The sequence below is a fragment of the Thermobia domestica genome, chromosome 3, assembly GCF_964235325.1.
Source record: "Thermobia domestica chromosome 3, izTheDome1.hap1.1, whole genome shotgun sequence".
Classification (NCBI taxonomy): domain Eukaryota; kingdom Metazoa; phylum Arthropoda; class Insecta; order Zygentoma; family Lepismatidae; genus Thermobia; species Thermobia domestica.
This window is the reverse complement of record NC_137456.1, coordinates 145,609,682-145,628,445: the sequence shown is the minus strand read 5'-3', so window position 1 is coordinate 145,628,445 and position 18,764 is coordinate 145,609,682. Positions and strand designations below refer to the sequence as shown.

The 18,764-nt window shown below is 33.8% G+C and overlaps 1 protein-coding gene across 5 annotated transcripts in view; it reads left to right on the top strand.

Moving 5' to 3' along the window:
- The window catches only part of LOC145680792 (uncharacterized), a 76,819-nt gene extending 64,190 nt beyond the window's left edge, over positions 1 to 12,629 (top strand). For 2 of the 5 annotated variants that reach the window (XM_081751827.1, XM_081751825.1), the window contains one exon: positions 11,942 to 12,058. In XM_081751827.1, coding sequence (XP_081607953.1) covers positions 11,942 to 12,003 — 62 coding nt within the window. In that variant the 3' untranslated portion in view covers positions 12,004 to 12,058. Of the gene's footprint in view, positions 1 to 11,941; positions 12,059 to 12,499 lie in introns of those variants that run through there. The other 3 variants (XM_081751828.1, XM_081751830.1, XM_081751829.1) reach the window with 3 other exon arrangements.
- Positions 12,630 to 18,764: the final 6,135 nt, after the last annotated feature.

Below are 18,764 nucleotides of genomic sequence, written 5' to 3'. Positions count from 1 at the left end.
AAAACCGTCTCTTTTGCTCTGAAGGGGTTCCTCCTAATTATATATAAGAGGCCACTCTAAATGGTTTTGGCGGGCTATTTCGTTCTGGATATTAAAGGATTTCCCGGGATCTATATATTATGAAGTCGCGAGTGAGAGCTGTGTTCGGAGATTAGAGAACGTCCAATTTCAGCCTATAATAATGGCTGTGATGTAGGTTCCAATGATAATTTGGTTGCAGGAAGAACACTGCTCAAAATAAGCATTTTCTGAGAGTGTGACTGGAGGAAATACAAGTTTAAGAGTTTTGCCTTGTACTAACTAAGGTTAGAAGATTCAGACTTCGGACAGAGAATTAGGTCTTTTAATGAAATTATTAGTATTGAGATTTAGAATTCTTAAGGGGACAGTGTCCGCTTTGAGTATTGGTCTTTCAACTTTTAATTAAGTTTGTAGCAATACCTGGTTCCATGGTTACGAAACAAGTCATAGGATTTTAAGTTAGGAGCCTTGTTTACTGGTTTTTATGATTTTATCCCCCCGCAGTTTGGCTATGTAGCTGACTTTGTATTTAGAGCTTTTGGCTTCATCTCTTGGGTTCGAAAACTTGAAGGTTGTTTTATTTGAACTAATCTAACTTCAAACCCAAATCTTTATTGAAGGTGCTTCATTACTTAATGAGAGGAATTTTCCAATAACATTCCAATCAAATCCTCATATGAATTACAACTAGCTAGCTATCCTGTCGATGGTTCGTCTGTTAACAGACAATAATTTCTTAGACTGTCTTTAAGGTATCGCGAGAATGCGATTACTTGTACATTGACGCATGTTTAGCTTTAGCACGAGTAAGGATCAAATAACTAAATTAAAATAAATAATTCATTTCGAAGTTATTATTTATTAAGATCTCAATTAGAAGAATTCTCTGTACTGAGAGGTTAGTCGGTTATGTAAGATGAAAGGATCATCCTTATAGAAAACTCCCTCAACCACTCGTGAATGCGGTAGCGGTAGTTAGAACTGAGAGGGTAGGCAAAGAATGAGTGATGAATGAGGTCAGCCTGTCAACAAACAGGAACTGTAATATACCGAATACAGTAAATTTAAATTGTTTACATATCCAGAATACACCAAAGGAAGTAGTGTTTTGTAGTTCCAGAAGGAAAATTATTTAAAAACGAGATGAAATCAAAGGACACTCGTAGCTGAATAGATCTATCTGGATTACTAACTACCAAATATTTGTAATGAAGCCTTAGTGCCATCAACCTTTCCATACACTTGCCTGCAATACACATGAAGACAATAAACAGTGCTAATATCTGCTATAAGTGTAAAAATGTTGCTTTCAATGGATCAATATCCCCTCTTTGTATCTTTGGGTTATTTACATCTCAAAACATACAACTATAGACGTTTGTTCTGAAGTGGTTTCCAAGAAATGAAGCTTACTTGTATTGAACAGAAAGAGATGAGTTTAGTATTAGCATTGTAGAAATAATGTTACTTCAATACTACCATACTTCAAGTTAGACAGGTGATCGACGTAGAGGGTGGTAAAAAATCCTAATCTTATGAAGAAAAATGTAGGTTCAATAAGAATAGAACCAAACAAAGGAGGTGGCCTATTTAGAGAAGTGCCCAAGTTGAAAAATTTTACAGTACTGAATGTTAAAGCTATCTGAGACATGTACAAAATTATGTTCGTGATTATGAAGACGCTTGTCCTTTCATTCAAACGTTTCCTCTTCACATATGCAGGAAGTTCATTTATTTCTAGCTTACTTTTCCTTTATCAGATATTAAGTTAATTGTGACTTAATTAGCGCCTCCAACATAAATTTTACAAAGATGAAACTTTTTGAGAATTATCGTTTATCTGATTACATTCTTAGCAGGCAAAGTTCAATGTTAAAATTTTGTTTTAAGTCCGTATAACAAAATGTACTCACTTTGAAACGATCTAAATAGAGTATACAGACAAAGAGTGTCTTTAAAGTAAGAACACATTTTGCCAACATTCAAATTGGTGAAAATCGTAGTAACTGTCACGTCATCCTGACCTTAAGTGCAGATGAACAATGACTTTATCGATTAAAACTAGAACATTGTGGTGCATAAATTAATGGGGAATCTTCGACATTATTGCTCCAAATTGCAGGAAAGTGAAACCAGAAGGTATGTGTGTTTTGCGCAACGCAAAATATTTTGACATGTTAACATATAATTGAAAATGGAATGTCTTTGGAAAGAATTAAGAGAGAAAATACCTAGGTAATAAGAAAGTAACGATAAATGTTAAAACTCACAGAAACAGAAAAAATGAAAAGAGAGAGGAAGATATTATCATATTAATCATATTATATTAAATTATATTAGAAAATTACGGAGAGAGGTTAAGCAAAAAAATATTAGTATGGTGAGGTATGAGAAGCTTTACAGTAAGTAGAGAAGTATAAACTAGAAATTATTGATAATCCTATTTCAGCAATAAAGAACATGAACAATTGAACATAATAATAGGAATCAGAAAGAGAACAGTAAGTTGTACTGAAAAGATAATCAGTAGATTCTAGTGTTGTAATGGTCGAATTCGAAGGAAACAAGAAAGATACCATAATAATACAGCAATTCCTATGTATATAGGAAGCGTTGGAAGATAAGTAGGAAAAACTGAGGAAATCGCAGTTCAAAACAAGAGCAAAGCATTAGTTTAACTTCAATATAAGAAGGTAATGCTGGTGTTGGAAAGTATAAGCTTGTAATACAGTCGATAAAGTCACTGCTCCAGTAACTTGCGTACAGTGAACTTCCACTTTACTAGTAACAGTTTAACCGTTCCTCGCCGGGAAAAGAAAAGATTTAAATTTATTTTAAGTTTCATGAACAGGCGAGCTACAGAGAAAACGGACATGAAATTTGACAAAGATTAGAGTTTACAATGACTTTTCAGTTCTCTCCTACCTTTCCACGTTTCCCCCTTACCCATTCTTTTTTAAACAACGTAACTATACTTACAAAATCCTTCTTCATGCAACAGTACTTTATGTGTACTGTTCTCCACCTAGCGTCTCTGTTACTTCTGAATTAGGAATTTTTTCTTTGCATATCTCTTCGATTTTAAAGCAATAAAAATCACCTCGCTTCTATTTAATGCACGTAATCACTTGACAAAGTGAAATGCCTTGATATCTAAATTAACAAAGATAACAGTGGTTTCTGTTTCGAGAATAAGGTTGCTTATTTTAGGGGAAAAAATTACGAAATTGTGCTTGAAAGAGCAAGGAGAAATCTTAAGATATTTCAAATATATTGCGCATCTTTTCAAAGTCCACTTCAATACCATTTTAAGTAGATAATTTACACACACGATATCAACTTTTTAATGCTTATTTGGTGCCAGTACAAGAGAGGAAACAAAAAAATATTTTCTTTCTTAATTGTTGACACAGTTGATTTCAAATTTCATTAAAGCAGAGGTCATGAAAATACAATACAGACAAACTGTTACGTATCATTTTTCTACTCATTAGATAGTGATTACTAATCTTTCTCGTTTATTTCAGCCTTTGGATTAACCGTGGCTTTTAATTAACTTTGGATACTTCCCATAATATTATCACGATAAGTCGTAAGTCAACGGTATATGTATTTATTTGCTCCTGTCGAAAGTTCTGAAAATGGCACCCACGAATTACAGAAAACTATTCTACAGGACAAAATAAAATACAAATTTTATATTACCCTACTCTCCGGGAAGTCTTTCAGCTGTTACGAAAAACCAGAAGTTTTACAATATGGCAATGCCATTATGAACTTTAAATCATTAGCATCATTGTTTATGAATCCATCAAACAATTACATTGATTCTTGCCAGATGCCACTTAAAGTTAATAAATCCCATTTAAATAGATCAAGAGATGTATCAAAGAGGTTAAGATACAGTCAAGAAAATTTTTCAATTGGCTTAAGACTATGGTTTCTTTTTGCCAGATAGAAATCTATTTAGATAAGCTTTTTAATTAGAAGGATATTCAATTGAAAGTGTTCTCCAGAAACAAAACATTGGATAAAGAAGTTTGTTTGTTAAAACTTGAAAGCTGCTTAAACGAATAATATATTCGTCCTAAAAATCCTACGAGTAGCGTTAAGATTCAAAAGAAATGTGAATATGAGACAATGGAATATATTAGAATAATAACCATAAATCAAGCTGGAAAAAGTGTAGGGTACGGGGATGAGAGCATCATGTTTCTGAAGGATGTGGAAACTTTGTAGAAACAGGATTATACTAATGAAAAGGAAGATGTACCGATAAAGCCAGTTACATTATAAATAATATGTGTATTGTGGGTTCCTGTCACCACGGCATAGCGCATCCTCAGGTTGAGAATCGAGAAGAAGGCCTCTAGATTTATTAACCCTTAACTATTCTAGTGAGGTCTCACAGACCCCATGCCAAGTTATTCTTCACGTACTTTCCAAACGAAAAAACAGATAGTGTTGACAGCTTAGGTATTCTCTAGTGGGCAAAAGATGACTGTTATCACCTTTACTTCTAAATTGTTCCGTTCTGTGTCGCAGTTTACAGTAATTGTATTTGCAAATGGGTCTGTGAAACCCCACCAGAGTGTAAACGTAAGTTTTTTTTCTGACTGCAGTGACAATTTGCCGAGAAAGATTCTGGCACCTATGTGTATTACATTTTCGGTAAATGTGCTTCAATTGATGTGCAATGGCCAGCAATACGTTTTTGACAGATGATGAAATTTAACTTTTGGTGGATGACGTAACAGACAGTGATGTAAGTAAAGATGAGTTAACGTCTTCGTCGCAAATGTCTGACGGTATTGTTGAATGTGATGAAGCATCAGCCTAAGAGGAAATTGAGATCAGTAAGGAAAAAGATGGTGTGCCTGCACATTCTACAGTTTATGTCTATGGAAAATACAAAACGTTCAAGTGGAGCAGAACGCTCTTTCCACAGGAGCGTACAAATGCCCACAACATAGCGGTCAGATTGCCAGGAGTTAAGGGATCCGCAAAGAATATCCGTGTCAGCGACATATTAGGCGCATGGCAATGTGACGCCATGCTACAGATTATAGTAGACAACACGAATTAGAAAAGGGTGTTACCAGATGTGTCCCCAAAAAAGAGACAGAAAAACAAAATTCTTGTGTGTGCAGTGTGAGATATTCCTTTGTTTGAAATACAGTTTATGTATTTGCCCAGATTAGCGAAAGTAGCACTTTACCTGTTTGTAAGCTCCATCGTGCCTTAATTGACACGTATGTAAATTGTATTGGAACAAAAATTAAATATTTGAATTAGCATATGATATTGTTGTGACGGGGTCTCAGAGGCCCCACCAAAGTGTTAGTGCAACTTTTTTTTTTTCAACGTAGTAGTGAAGGGTTATACAGTCTATAGAGATTAGCGGTGAATTTACTGAATGAACAGTCACGAACAGATGACAAGGAGCGGTTCTCCAGCTTGAGGTTTGGCGTGAGGCTAACAACCTCATCCTGTAAAAAAGGCACTTGTTCAGAAACATTCACGAAAATCCTCGGCCTAGGGCTGATAACTTGGCACGACCTCAGCAAAGTAAAATAAACATGAGATTTGAAACGTGGAATATAAGAAGTCTTATAGGGCAGGCGCGTTAAAATCAGTAACGAGAGAGTTAGAGAAATACAGGGTGGACCTAGTATGAGTTGTGGAAGTTAGGTGGGAAGGAAATGGAGCAGTGAATTTCGGAAAGTTTATGTTCTTTTATGGAGAAGGAAATAAGAAGCAACCAATTAGGAACAAGGCTTTTGGTTCATTATCATATCAGCAATTATGCAGGCTGAATTTATTAATGATTGACTTTCGTTTGTTATTTTTAAGGGAAGGTTGTGTAATATTATTGTTCTAAATGTATGATACAAGCCTCAACAGAAAATAAAGATGACGAGATACAAGACAGTTTTTACGAAGAAGTAGAACGGGTATTTGACCAATTTAAGCAATACCATATGACAATTTCGTTAGAGGATTTTAATGCGAAGGTAGGGCGAGAGGATATTTTCAAACCGAAGACAGGGAATGAAAGTCTGCATAATGAAATTACCAGCAACGGCGTTAAACTCGTGAACTTTGCAACATCCAAAAACCTTTTATTGAAGGGTACAAAACTCTCACATCGCGACATTCATAAATATATTTGGACCTCACCAGATGGAAAAAACACATAGGGGGCTAATCAAATTGATCACATTTTAGTAGACAGAAGAAAAGAGTCTAGGGTAACTGATTGTCTTAAACTTAGTGTCTTGACTTAATAAACTTAGGCTCCCACTATTCTTCTTGAAAACATCCTTGTTCACATTTGAATGTACGTTGTAAAGTATTAATAGTAAAGCCTTAAAGATGCACTAGACATAAAATAATACAATTTAAAACCTTATAATTTGTTCATTAAGTAAGTATATGTATGTGATGTTCAACTTCTTACCAAAATACACTTTTGTTAATATAAAGACAATCTTGGGTAATGTAGAGATTTGATTTGACAAATTTGCAGTTTGATGGTCAGCGCGCTTGCCATAGGGTAGAACATCTAACAGTACTGTAGTTTCTCATACAGTATGAATTCTAGTTTCGTTCTCATTCAACTTATGACCAATTCCAAAAGAGAATCAAAATAATTAGTATTGCATGTGCCTATGAGGTACAATATTTCTGAGTTACAGAAGTAACATTTGTAATTAAAATTCATGTTTTTAGAGTGAATATTAGAAATAAAATGCCTAGCTCAATGTTTGATAGAATACTAAATATATAATTTTTAATGTGGTTTTGTACGATTGGTAGTAGGAGTAAACTTGTCTTCGTATATAATGTTACATAACGTTGTTCGTATATCATGAGTTATAACTACTATGATAAAATCGAAATACGAATATCCTCTTTAATAAATTCTCGATATTAAATTTAAAACGTTTGCAGGAAGCGATCTCTGAAAATGTAGAGCTTTGGACGATTTAATCCTCGTTTGCATTTCGGAGACTTTGAATTAAAAGCAGGATGAAATCGAAAGCTGCAAATGTGAAGGTTAAATTTTCTTTAAAACAAGCGGAACGTCCAACTACACTGTAAAAAATCGTTGTATTTTTTCAACGACATGGCTATGTGTTAACACGATTGTGTTAAAATATAACACAAACAAGTGGTTAGAACAAGTCACTCTCCATTTGGAGTTGTGTGTCAAATGCCGGTAGTTGAAATGACACACAGCCTGTGTGTTAAATTAACACAATTGTAGAATCTTGGGTGTTGTTTCTGCGTGATTGCCAAATATGTTGGGCATCTAATCATAAAGGCTTATGAATTGAAGCTACAGACAAACACAGTAGAAAGAAATACTTAAACAAATCCAGGTATACGCAAAATTTCAAAATGCAAACCGCGCGAGTGTTTTCACTTGTTTTACATAATGTTTCTGAAGAAACTCCAACAGCACAAGATGTGCTAGGCATGTGCCATTTAGGTGTTCTAAATTCATGTCTCCCATTTGATGCATTTATTGCTTCTTTTTCTAAGCGATTGTGTACTAGAAGCAACAAACGCATCAACTTTATTAGGTAGCAACTGTCGGCGATCATTTGGAAGTGAATATGGAAGAACTATAAAATAAAGTAAATAGACAGTCGTCATTTTGTTATAAAATTAGGTCTACATGGCGAGGAGATTTTATCTTATCCTGAATTGTTATCGTCGAATATACGCGGCTTAAAGGAGCACTCTGTTTAGCCAAATTCAAAAGACCTCCCCTCTGCCACTGGAGTACATTTTTTTAACTTGTTTAAAGTGTTCTTTAGATTCAGCATAATGTAAACACATTACACATATAGGCGATTTAACATATTTTGGGGCAGTAATTTTGAGGTTCATTAACGCTTACGGCACGGCTCAACACCGGTTGTGTGTTAAAGATGTAACACAGCCCCTGTGTTAAACGCCAACACCACGGGGTATGTGTTGAACTAACACCGCATAGTGCTAGTCACGCTGGAACCACTTCCCTGTGTTAAAATTGAGTTGAATTAACACAACCATTTTTCACTGTGTATGGAAGAAACGAATTATATATAGAATTGTGTATCACTCACAGAATCGTTGATAATTGACCAACTCTCGTTACCATGGATATGTAAAGACCAAAATATGTAAAGCCCGCTACGCAATCAATGTTACCAACAATGGAACTTGCCAGGTATTCCCACGCACATAATACTAGAATACAAAGTATATACATAATGATTAGTGATGTGATACACCAGTTTCTTTGTTGGAGCTAGCTCATTCACTCCTGCACCAATATGGAAGTCGCTCTAAGGTGCCAGTTGTTTCTTAAACTGGTTGTCAAATTCGATGTTTGAACAGTGCTCTCATCCACGACAGTGTTGCTGCTATGAAAAAGAAACGATCTCGTTCATTGAGTGATTTCCAACAGATAGCAAAGATATCTGCTTTCCACCAACTTCAATGAAGGGTTGCTTCTTGGTCACTGGTTTCTTGTTCGAGTATCAAGATAAAAAATTTTTATAACACATAGTATTGCCAGGTCAATAGATTTAGCTGCAAATGCACAGATTTTACATAGAATACGAAAAACAAGAATTTTTCGTTATAGCTTATACATTATTATTAGCTATTATTACACTGAGAAAAAAAATTGTAGGTGGCGTACTTAAAAAGGTAGGCTACATACGTAATTCCTGTAGTTTTTGGACTTAACGTACAGCAGACGTATAACTGAAAACGCATGTTTTATAATACTTTCTTTAATAAGCGTCAGTGGCGGCGGTTGGACGTTAAAAGTGGGGGGCAAAGCATGATCTGGATATTTGTATATCAGTGTTTTCCTGCTTGCTTGTTACACTTTGTTTGACTAAAAGTTGTATAACTATTAGGATATTGTCTTTTTCAGTTAAAATACCGTAGATCTTGTTTCATATTTTATTAATTAAATTGACAAGAGCAACACAAGTAGTTACTAGCCCTCTGTACTCTTAAACAACGAAGGTGTAAGAAGAGATTTGATTCCTTGCTCATGAACATTTTAAAATTCTGTTTCGAAAATTGTGTGATCAGATTAGGGGATTTAATAACAAATGTCCAAAACAAATAAATAGAAAGGATAATATTAATAATGAATAATGAGGCTTATATTGCAAAAGTTATATTGAAATTGGGAGTTAATGAACAACTTATATTTTTAATTCCACTGATGCTATTCACTCTTTGAAATACAGTGAGTACTACAAGCATATGCTACGACGTTTAAAGAAATATTTTTGAAGCTTCCCGAAACATGTTCGTTCCCATTAGGTACAGTTTTCACCTTCTTGGAATACGTCGAAACTCAACAATACTTAGAGTCACTACATATTCCAGTTATACAAAATAATCTTAAAACCTAAAATTATGTTGAATTCACTAAATTTAATGGTATATAAAAAATGTATATGTACTCATGTCCAAAAATATTGTCGCATGTCTATAAATGTGTTGTTCTAGGAATATAATTTGATAACGGATTCGCCTTGTGTTTCTTATAATGTTAGTATGTGTATAATCGGCAAAGACATCCATGTGGCAAATTTCATGTCAAAAAAGCAGTAAATAAAATGAAATGAAATCTTTAAGTTTAACGTCCCACGATTATGCCGGTTAGGCTAAAGGAGACGGTGATAATGAGAGATGAGTGAAATGGTGGAATGAAGAAAGTGGGAGGAAACGGGAGAACCCCGAGAAAACCCACGAGCACGGTGTTTGTCCACCACAAAGTTCACTTGGCGGGGGCTGGGATCGAACCCGGGACCCCAAGCACCAGAGGTGAACGCTCTACCACTGAGCCACCGCGCCCCAAAAGCAGTAAATAAGAACAATAAAACGAAAATAAAATTTTCTTTTCCATTTAGCAACAATTTATTTTACTCATTATATTTTACATGTTTATAATTCTTTTCCTATACAATTTACCACAAATATACATTTCCCGGATTATACACATAGCATCAGTATTAAAAGTACCCTGCAAAATCATTATCAAATTATATTCTTACAATAAGACAGTTATAGATATGCGACAATAATTTTGGACATGAGTGTACATCCCTAAACTCGTATATTACACTGCAAAAAAAAAAAAATGGTAGAAGTTGTTTCTTATTACTCTTTTTCATTAATATTTCTTACTGAGCTCCTTCGTGGCTAAGTGGTTAGCGTACACGCCTTTGACGTGGAAGACTCGGATGCGTTATCCACATGCTAATGGCAGTCCGTATGTAGTATGTAGATAACGCATGTAAAAACTAACTAACTCTATGGCCTATGGAACCCGGAGGTTCAGTGCCGCGTTCACAAAAGCTCTCCACTGACTTCTATCCTTAGCTAATTGCATCCAGTTTCTACTTTGTATTCCTATCTCTGCGAGATCCATCTTAATATTGTCCTCCCATCTGCGCCTAGGTCTTCCTAATGGTCGTTTTCCTATGGGTCTACCAGTCAAGACTTTGAAAGCGAGATAACGCATGTTCCGTATTCATTTCTGTAGTAAGCAAGAGGATTCCGTATATTTGTAACAATATACCGATGTCCGGAGAACACATTTTTCTGTGTACGATTACACTTACTTTATCACTTTCGTCCTTATTCAATCTGTTATGTATATAGTGCTATAATGAGCTTCTGTCTGTTTTTAGGAATACAAATTTCATTCAATTATTATTATTATTATTATTATTATTATTATTATTATTATTATTATTATTATTATTATTATTATTATTATTATTATTATTATTATTATTATTATTGTATTGACAAATAGTACATCGTTCAATACATATGTTAATGTTCCAATGGAGTCGTTGCTAAAATAAGGAACACGTTTATTTTAATTTGATTAAATCGGTGAAGTGCTAGACGTTACACTGTATAAGTAGAACTTTTATGATACTATGTAGTTATGTACTGTTCTTGTTCTGTGAAATCTGTGCTTAATTAGAGGTATATAATCAATTATGTCTATCAGTTCTAAAAATACAAATAGTGAAGCCTGGAAGTAATTCAATGATTAAGGGACAGGAAAGCTAAATGTTATTTTTATGAAAAAATTGTCACACAAATGCTCATTTATTCTTACATGTCAACGCCTTTATACGCATTCCCACTAATAAACTGGGCAAAGTAGAGCTCGTTCTAACGCTTTATTAGTGGACAATATCTTCCTACCGGCGTTTTACATTACACACTTTCTTTTAGGTTAATAGATACAAATATTTGAAAGATTCGAAATAAAACTATTTCAACTTTTAAATTTATCTCTTTTACAGCGCTTAGTTTGGTCTTTAAAAAAACGATATGTATGCGTGAAAGAGGATATTGTTACCGTAATTGCATTCTTAATGATCACGTCGGTGCCGGGTTCGTGTGGTGCTATGAGGCGTACCACAATAGTCGTACGAACAAGGAACTGTTTTTGATCCTGAAGTCGTGACAGTTACTTTGAACGAGAAGTTTAAAATGAAAGAACTGCTTCGTTATTAGTTCTTACAAATGGGCTGTTCAGAAGAGTCAGTTCGTTAATGAACGACTCATCACTAATATTAATAGATTGCTTAGCGGTGAGCCTATTACGTTTCCGCGATATCGAGTTTAGTATCACAAGTACATATGAATGAAAACTCGGTCTTTATAAACGCCACACATTATTAAATAACACACTTTAACAAATAGTGCAAAAACAAACATGCATGTTTACTACATTAAGATGATAAAGAAATTATAGTTACAAATGAAAAGAAACTTATTTATTACATTTTATTTCATTCAAATCTTATCATATGTTCAAGTTGTAATATTTTAAAATGTGTTAATAATTTTTAAATGCTTCAAACATTCACAGATGGTCTAAAGAAGACCCGTTCCGATTGTCCTCTGGGTAATGATAAACGAAATATAATATAATGATCGTGTATTCGATTGCTGAGATGTAGAGTGGAGATCTTAGCTGTTGTGGTAAGGAATATGTTTGAACTTCATTCCATTGTGGTCATTCCAAGGCATTGATATTCTGAAAAGAAAACAATGTGTATAAATCTTGCTTTATATTTGTAAGAACGGTTTCCAGTAATCAAGTATTGACCATTTTGCAACAACAATGACCATTTTAGCACATCTTTTATTTATCCATTTTTTATATGATGAAAATGAAAGATTAAAACTGAATCGGGTTTGCATACGCAGATCAAAATTGACACGGTACTGTTATTGGCACTTTAGTCTTACAAAACTATATCAAGACATTGAAGCTTAATAAATAATGAGTTTTGTTAGGTGAAATTAAACCCTATTTGTGTACTTTCACAAATGAAGATTTTTAAAAGTTGTATTCAAACTCATTCATGTTTTTGTTGTATTGAAACGATTTATTGTTATATTTTATTTTATTTTCATTTTTTAGGGCTTTGGTACGAAACTACTCAAGTCAACATCAAAGCAACACTCAGATAGCATAAAACCCCTAACAGTTTAATATGTACAGGTATATTAGCAATAAATGTAATTCTTTGCAAGTAATCTTTTTATTTAAATATTGACCTATGCCGCACAAAATTTAATAAATTGTATGAATATCACGACTTTTTACATTAACTTATATAATGTAAGTACACACAATGACCACAATGAACAGCCTATTATACCTAGGCACAATGTTCGTAGACTCTAATTTTGCAGTCTCTTGATCAATCAGACCGTGAATTAAATGATGTATGCTAATATGGCATGTTTATCTCATGGCTTTCAATGTGTTAACATAACCTTACAAATTAAAATTAGAAATAACATGAACAATTTAAGGAATTATTAGAATTCATAGAAAATGACCTTGACTTTTTTTAACTTCTGAATATATGCTATGCCAGATAAGCTACAGATGATTGTTTACAGCATAGGACACAGTTAAAGTGAAGTTAAATGTGGTGTGGAGATAAGATAAGAATAACCAATTAAATATTATCTGAATGAGAGAAGGAAATGATAAAAGCGTCATTTTAACAGGAAGTTAAGAGTTTAAATGACTCTTTGTCATAAACTTAACAGATAAAACACATGGAACACAAAACTGAAATTTAAAATTAACACTTTGAAATGAGTGAATCAATTAAGATATGCTATGTCTATATAGAAATATCAGTTTGTGTTTTATAAGAATACACGGATACATTAGAAAAATGCGAATAAAACGACATATATATATATATATATATATATATATATATATATATATATATATATATATATATATATATATATATATATATATATAACAAAATGAAATCTTTAACTTACTGTCTAATGACTATGTCCATTAACTTAAAGGGTGGATAAAGAACGTGAACGGTTATGAAATTGTTAATGGTATGAGAATGTGGGAGAAAATGAGAGATCCTCAATAACTGAAGACACAATACTATCCAATGCAACTCATAATGACCTGAGATAAAACCAAAGACAGCCAACGCTGATATTAAAGAAAAATTTAGATATTATATACGAATGGATCTTAACGTTTTTAAACTTTTAGTGACTGGTAACATATTACTACACTTTATAAATTACTAAATTTAAATTTGCTCTAAGAACGTCATCTTTACATTTTTGGACTTCGTTTTTGGTTTGCACATCAGAAATCGTTCGCGTGTAGTTAAGTTGATTAGTTACATGTAACATATAAGAGCATTAATTGCTGGAACAGTAAATGAGCAGGAAAATTATTTGTATGTATATATAATAAACTATCCGTCTATCCGTAGTTTAATTTAGGAATTTAGTTCCGTCCATCCTGTATATTTTTTTAAACAACGATGGAGGTTTAAACGATGTAATTAATTTTGGAATAAAAGTAAGTCATTACTATTACTTTTAGTATTAATGTGCAATATTTTACAAAGCCAATCACTTATTTTGTAAAATAAATCTATAAACGTAGTCTTTTGTTCCTTTTCCCCGGCCGATTGATGATTATTTGAAGTAAAATCTATAAAACAATATCACTGCTTTATATTTTTCTGGTATAAGGAAGGACAAGTACAATAGATTTTCTTATGTTGATAGAGTTATCCTCAGTTACGCTCATGATTTAAAACAGTTTAACCGTTGTTTTGTAGATGGGATCAGCAATTAAAAAAAATAACTGTTAACGATAATCTAATACAGGAGCGTCATTTCAAAGTTTCCTCGGGGTTAAGACCCTCCGATAGAAGCAGAGTTTTCGTTTTACGTTGTCATATTTTATCCTATTTATTTGAAGATTTCAACACACCAGTTAATGTAAAGAGAAATTTACTTTCGAATTATTTATGGACTACAACAAGGTTAAATCGCGGGCGAACGCGGGAGGACGCCGTCCTCCACCTCCAAAAAATATGTACTGCGTCCCCCCCAGTTCCTAAGAAATTACAATGGGCTAGAATTGCAAAAAAGCCGGCTTTTTTGAATCGATGGTTTTTTTTTCACATAAAAAGCTGGCTTTTTTGGGAAAAATACGAGAATTTTGGAAATTTTGGCTTTTTTCATTTTCATGATTTTTCTATCTAAACAGCCTTCTTATAGTATATTCTATAGTTAGATAAGAATTCCATGACCTAAATGCGATATTTTGCTCTGAAATTCACCATCAAGATGGATGAAGCACATGTTTTACGAATTAAAGCTAACATGAAGAATGTAGCATTTGAGGGCAATTTTAGAGGCTATTTAACTTTATTTTAACTTTTGAGTTATCGACATCTTTTTCTTCTCTAGATCATTTTAGTTTGTCATCCGTGTTTCGTTTCATTTCTAAGAGCTTTTAGTACTCTAGTTTCTAGCACAAAAGTTAAACTTGCCCGTTTTTCTATTTATCCGTCAAAGCGTACGTTTTTCAATATATCCGTCAAACCGTACTTCCACATTTCTGTTATACTGTAGCTGTGAAGTGATTTAGAAATAATTTTCCGGACACAACCTTGAATACCAATTTATACAAATAATCAGTAGCGGATTTAGAAAAGTACTTTAGGAGGGGTTTTTCTGATTGTTTCGTTTCCTAAAAAGTCCTAATTTTATTTGGGAGGTGCTTGAAGTTTATGAGTACAGGCATAACTAATATGTCGTTTCGTTTATATGTTTAGCAATAATCTTCCGGATACAAACTTAAAAATCATTTTATACTGAGAATCAGTAGCGAATTTAGAAAAGTTCTTTAGGAGGGGTTTTTATTATTGTTTCATTTCCTAAAAAGTAATAATTTTGTTTGGGAGGTGCTTGAAGTATATGAGTACAGGCATAACTAGTATGTCGTTTCGTTTATATGTTTAGCAATAATCTTCCGGATACAACCTTAAAAATCATTTTATACTGAGAATCAGTGGCGGATTTACAAAAGTATTTTGGGAAGGTTTTTTTCTTACTAATGTTTAGTTTTTCTAAACATTCGTAATTTTTATTTGACGGGAGCTTAAAGTTTATGAGTAAAGGCATAACTAATAGATATTTCGTTTGTTGCAGACATTCCGTAACTTTGGGGAACGGGCTTCAGTCCGAAAGACCGCGCCGTCACTGCTGGTAATAAGTAATAATAACGATTTAAAAACAATAAGAAAGGAAGTCGGCCAACTCACAGTACACGCACTATTTCTACATTCACAGGTGGAATGAAGAAAAGCTTTGTCAGAATGGTCGAATGCTGGTTAAATCCCGGACTTCTCGATAGAAGCGCAAAAGCTAATCACTCAGTCATGTTTGTTATGCAGTTGTATTTAGCTCAACTTAAATATATTCCGTAGTATTTTTTGGGGGGGAAGGGGGGGGGGGAGTTCCGTAATGATATGTTGAATCCCTCTTGTTAAAAATTCAGAAAACTTGAGGATTGGGTAAACCGTGATGGTGGTTATATAAAACTTAACTGTAGAATTTCAAGAATATACAGAACCAAAAGCTCTAGATGTGCAGCCTTCAAGTGTATCATACAAATCTAAGTATTTCTCTTATGTTTTATTTTAATTTTATTTTGTTTCAAAAAGAGGGTATGGAATATTTTGAAGTAAAATTACTACATACTATTCTGCTAGTTATTGGTATATTTTTTAAAAAGAAGTGTTTACTTTTAAGGTTGGCTGGTTTACACCAACTTTTTTTTTTAATAACTGGTTCAAACCAAAAAAATAAAAAGAATGTAAAATGCGAATAGTTTGAACTTCATGGTGACGTTTCCAGATATCAAACCACCTGCAATAGTTTTATTTCCCTTTCACCTTTTAATCAAGGTGTCCCATGTTCAATTCTCGGTCGAATCACAACCCTTCTTTCATGCGTAAACCAAGTAGCGGTTCGGATGTCAGTTTAAGCGAAAGTCTTCTCCTTGATAACCTCGGTATTTCGTAAGGATGTTAAGCCTAAACATACGAAACGAAACCAAATTGTATATTTCTTCATGCCTAAATGCCTGTTGTTTTATAAAGAAGGCAAGATTGCTTAAATATATTGATAGAAATTGGCAAAATTTATCGATTGCCTACATAGCTTCCAACATTATCTTGGATTGGACTTTCAATGATATCTACGTACTAAATTTGTAATTTAATACCTCAGTTTTAGCGTACTGATTATGATACGCTGACCTTTAAATTTTACATGTAAAGCAATAACAGTATTTTCCCGTTATTGTCTTACATTTCAAGTAATGACGGGATTTTCCCGCTGGCTAGGGCGGGAGATTCTCAATTTAAGAAATTTACTGACCGGACTTCTTTAAGCTTATGGGAGTTCTTCCGGCTTAATCCCGCTGTTGCATAATTACACCAAGGCGAAACAAACTTATTTCTGTGAATATGTAATATAAATACATAAAGCAAAACATCTAAATCAAAAAAGCCTGGTTTAAACCAAAAAAGCCTGGTTTAAACATCCCCCAAAAAACGGGTTTTTGCCATTTTCAAAAACAACCATGGTTCTTGCCAGCTCTGCTTACTTTTGTATATAGGAGGTTAAAAAATTCTTATTATATACATTGGTTAATCCTATGGAATTCATAATGTAAATATGTTGAAGAAAAAATGTTTGAAATATCTTTTCGAAATTCATAGTTCATTTTCGAGGTTATATTTTATTATCAGCATCAACCATTAATTAAATGACTTTTTGTGTTATAGAGAAGCGAAACAAAGTCTACCTTATCAATTTGAAGCAGCATTTTGAAAAAGCCCAAAATTTCCCAAGCAAAAAAGCGAAGCAGAAAAAACCGAGTTTTTTTCAAAAAAGCCGGTTTTTCTCCGAGCCCTTGCGTCTCTACAATGGGCAAAGATAGGCAGTGGACTGCGTAACGTCATGCCGCTCCCTACCGTCCCCCTACCTTTTCAGATCCATTTTTACCCCTGGACGTTGGGCATCTGTAGGTTGTATCAGCAGTCATACGACGCTATTGTACAGCGAAGTATTATAAAGGTGACCTCAGCTTGACTAGAAGAGCGGGTGATCGTTAAACAGAATTGATGTTTAATGCGTCATGCTGAACGAAATAAGATGCAGAAAGTTTACATAGCAGACGCGTCACCTCGATTTTCTCAGAATTCCAAGACAGAATGATCGTTCGGACCGTCTTTGCTCATCGTCAATGCAATCGGAATTCCCATGATACCCTCGCTAATCATCATTTAAGAATACTAAAACTAAACAATCGATTTTTCGTATCAGGTCGACGCTACCTTGATTGTACTACCATGAGCAAAATAAATGACGCGTCTCTTTATTTTGAAGTTTTTTGAAAATATCTCCGTTTTCTTTATATGTTCGAAATTTCGGAAGGTTTCCCCAGCAGGACAGGTTAATAACAAACCCGTTTTTAATATTTGTGTTAGATATTAGCTTAAAATAAAGAAATTAGAAGCAAAAAACATTAGATCGACAGAAATCTCGAGAATTACCAACTCTGCTAAAGTGGGAAATTTTCAAGAACGCGAGGGAATTCTGCAGTTCAACACGAAGCAGCGACATCTATGTCATTGAGAGAAGCGTGGATTAGATCTACAAACGAAAATTTTAACGAAATATTTCTAACGGGTTACAACTAAAAATCTGCACAAAATGTGCGGAGTCTTAAAATAAAACCTATTGACACAGTCATTGCTATTCTTTGGTATGTTGATAGTACACTCTTTGTCTAATTCACAATATGTTTGCTTTTTTTCGGATGCGAAGTAACTGGTAGAAAATGGCGTCAAAGGAAGAAGTCCTCCGTGCACGCATTGTAAATTTTCACGAAAAACATCACGAATTGGGGAAATCATATTGTGTGAAACACTTTGCTGCTGAAGGTGTGCCAAAAGGAACAATTTATGCAATACTTAAATCCGGAACAATAGGAAGAAAAGCAGAAAGTGGTCGAAAGGCAGCAATTATGACGAATACAAATAAACAAAGACTAAAAATGATGTTTGACAAGAAAGACAACATTAATCAGAAAGACGCAGCAAAAACATTTAAGTGTTCACAACAATACATATCTAAAATATTAAAATCAATGAGAATCAAAGCATGCAAAAAGGAAAAACCTCCATCTTACACAGACACGCAAATAAAAACTGAAATCAAATTGTCGTTGGATGGTCAGAAATTACAAAGGAAAATCGTTTGTTTTGGATGATGAAAAGTTACTTTAGCCTTTCTAAATCTCAAATGCCCGGAAA